The sequence below is a fragment of the Plasmodium vivax genome, genomic scaffold (genome assembly GCF_000002415.2).
Source record: "Plasmodium vivax scf_7152 genomic scaffold, whole genome shotgun sequence".
Lineage (NCBI taxonomy): Eukaryota > Apicomplexa > Aconoidasida > Haemosporida > Plasmodiidae > Plasmodium > Plasmodium vivax.
The window spans coordinates 1178-3841 of record NW_001849954.1 but is presented as its reverse complement, the minus strand read 5'-3'; the positions used below and the strand labels follow the sequence as shown (position 1 = coordinate 3841).

The 2664-nt window shown below is 19.8% G+C and overlaps 1 protein-coding gene across 1 annotated transcript, besides 1 other annotated feature; it reads right to left on the bottom strand.

Moving 5' to 3' along the window:
- Positions 1-385: 385 nt before the first annotated feature.
- Positions 386-1303, bottom strand: PVX_108760 (variable surface protein Vir35, putative; the record flags this gene model as incomplete). The annotated part of the gene is made up of 2 exons (XM_001612550.1): positions 386-1087; positions 1220-1303. 2 exons carry the CDS (start codon positions 1301-1303, stop codon positions 386-388), a joined length of 786 nt encoding a protein of 261 aa, XP_001612600.1.
- Positions 1219-1277: a microsatellite.
- Positions 1304-2664: the final 1361 nt, after the last annotated feature.

The following is a 2664-nucleotide window of genomic DNA, read 5'->3' as shown; positions in this document are numbered from 1 at the left end:
ATAAATTAAGTACAAATTATACTAATTAGATTTCTTTATTTTTACTATATAAAAACATATATTAAAAAATAAATAGTAAGACCATAACAATTTACAAAAATACATGAATTACATAAAATATGCATATTACTATTATTTAGTTAAAAAAAAGTCATTGCTAAAAAGTGGTAACAAGTAAATCTAGGTAAAATGTAAAAATTCTAAGAATACGTAAATGTGAATATAACATAATTTAATGTTTTATGTATATTTTATTTATTCGGTTAATTGTACATGAAAATATAATGGCTACAATAATATATTTTCTAAATAACATTTTTAACCATATGCAAATATATATATGTTTAAAGGAGACTCTTAATAAAATGATAATATTCCTTTAAACTCATTTATATCTACCTCCTTTTAATTTTTTGTACTTCATAAATTTTACAAATATATATATAAGCACCAAAAGAACAACAACAGATGATATGTACCAAAAAATATCACTCACCTGTGTAATTACTCCCAATGTATTCTTATTTATGGGAACATTTGTAACATGATTACCATGATGACTAGTACTGGTACCACTACCATGCGAAATGCAACCATCCATGCACATGTGTTGTGATATAGGACTATATTTATTAAATAATAAAGGTATTATTAATCCAAGAACTGGCACTAATACAAATAAAATAAGACGACTACCAAATATTTTGCTGACTTTTCTGTTAAATGACTTGTTATCATTCTTTAATCTCTCCGCAAGCATTTGTATATGATCAAGTTTATCAAATATTTTCTTTTCACACTTATAATCAAATTTTCTTAAAACCTTCTTTTTAGAATACCTGTTACTATAATGTTTCCTATATAAGTCTAAATCGTTTAATTCCTTTTTCTTGACCTGTGAATATTTTGACAAATCTTCTGCAGCACATTTCACATTGTTATACGAATTCTTTTCTAATAATTTATCTCTTATTCTGGATCGATCAAATTCCTTATTAGGTACGTGTTTTGCCAGTGATCTATTATATCTTATATCTGATATCCTTTCAACATTGTATAACGTTTTTCCAGTTTTACCAAAGTTGTACTAAAAGAAAGAACAGCAATATAATTTGACAGAATTAACAATAAAATACTAAATAGTATCATCCAAATTATAAAAATGGAAATAAAATATAATGAAAAAAATTATAGAAATTCTTAGAAATTTATAGTGTACCAAATTATTGTGCGGTTTATTTATCCATATGAAAATTATAAACACAGAAAAATTAAAAAAAGAAGTCATTATCTTTCCTTTCATTTTATAATACTTTAATAATTAGATTCTTAATGTAATAACACACACTAAATTTTTATTTTGCTCACATTTAGCAAATACAATTTTTACTATTGAATCAGGTTTTTATAACCCTTGAAATATAAAAATAATTAAGTGAATTATAAATGAACAATATATATAAGGCATTTGAGAAGAACAAAAAATATATAGAGATATATAATGAAATTTTATTACATAGTTTATTATATAAATATACTTAAATGAACAATGTTATGATATACTTCACATAGGCAATATAAATATGTAATTTTATAAAAACAATTTTTTTTATATTGAATTAAAATAATATATATAATTGATTTTATAAATAAATGTAGTTACCTTTACGATAAATGTAATAAAAAACGTATATGTTCTAATTTACATGAATATAATATTTATTCTTTATGATGTTTAACAGTAATGTTAATACCTCTTAGAACCTAGTATAAAAACTATACTCTATTATCCATAATTAATATTTATAATTATAATAAAATCAATAATTGATAAATTGTTTTTCTGTAATATTAATTAAAATCAATAAAATGTATTGCATCACAAGAATGTTAAAATATATAGAAAATATATTTTTAGAAGAATCCACTGAACTAATTCATTAAGTTAGAATAGTAATTGACAACAACATCGGGGTATATTCTATAATATTTTAAATATCTAATAAATATATAAATTTGTTATTTTACAATATTCATAGAAAAAAAATTAAAATGAATAAACTATATTTCAGCATTTAATAGTATATTAAAATGTTTAAACTAATCATATTTGTAAAAAATAACGTTATATTCATGCTTATTTTCACATATAATGATTTCTTATGAAACAAAATTAATTTAACACTATATTTCATATTAACCTATTAAATTATGTAATAATGGTCCATGAATAAAAATATAATTAAATATTTAAAAAGAAATATATATTATTAACAATTTATTTAATAAAATTACATTTAAAAGGTAATATTTCTTAAAAATAAAAATTATTAATACCTTACATATTAAAAATTTAGAAGAATTCCTTCTTTTTTATTTTTAAACATTTTTTATTCTATTCCTTTAATTGAAATACATATATTTATTAATTTTGTATATGCATTGGTACGTACTAAAATAAGGAACTCACACCTTTATAATTTTTTGGAATTTATATTTTTACACAAAACTCTCATTATTAACATAAAAGATTATATCGTTATGTAATTATTTTAAAAAATATATTAATAATTATTAGTAACACAAAATTATTTATAATTATCATATCTAATTTTTTATATATAATATTTTATATCAATATTACATATTCATAAAAAGGGAGAT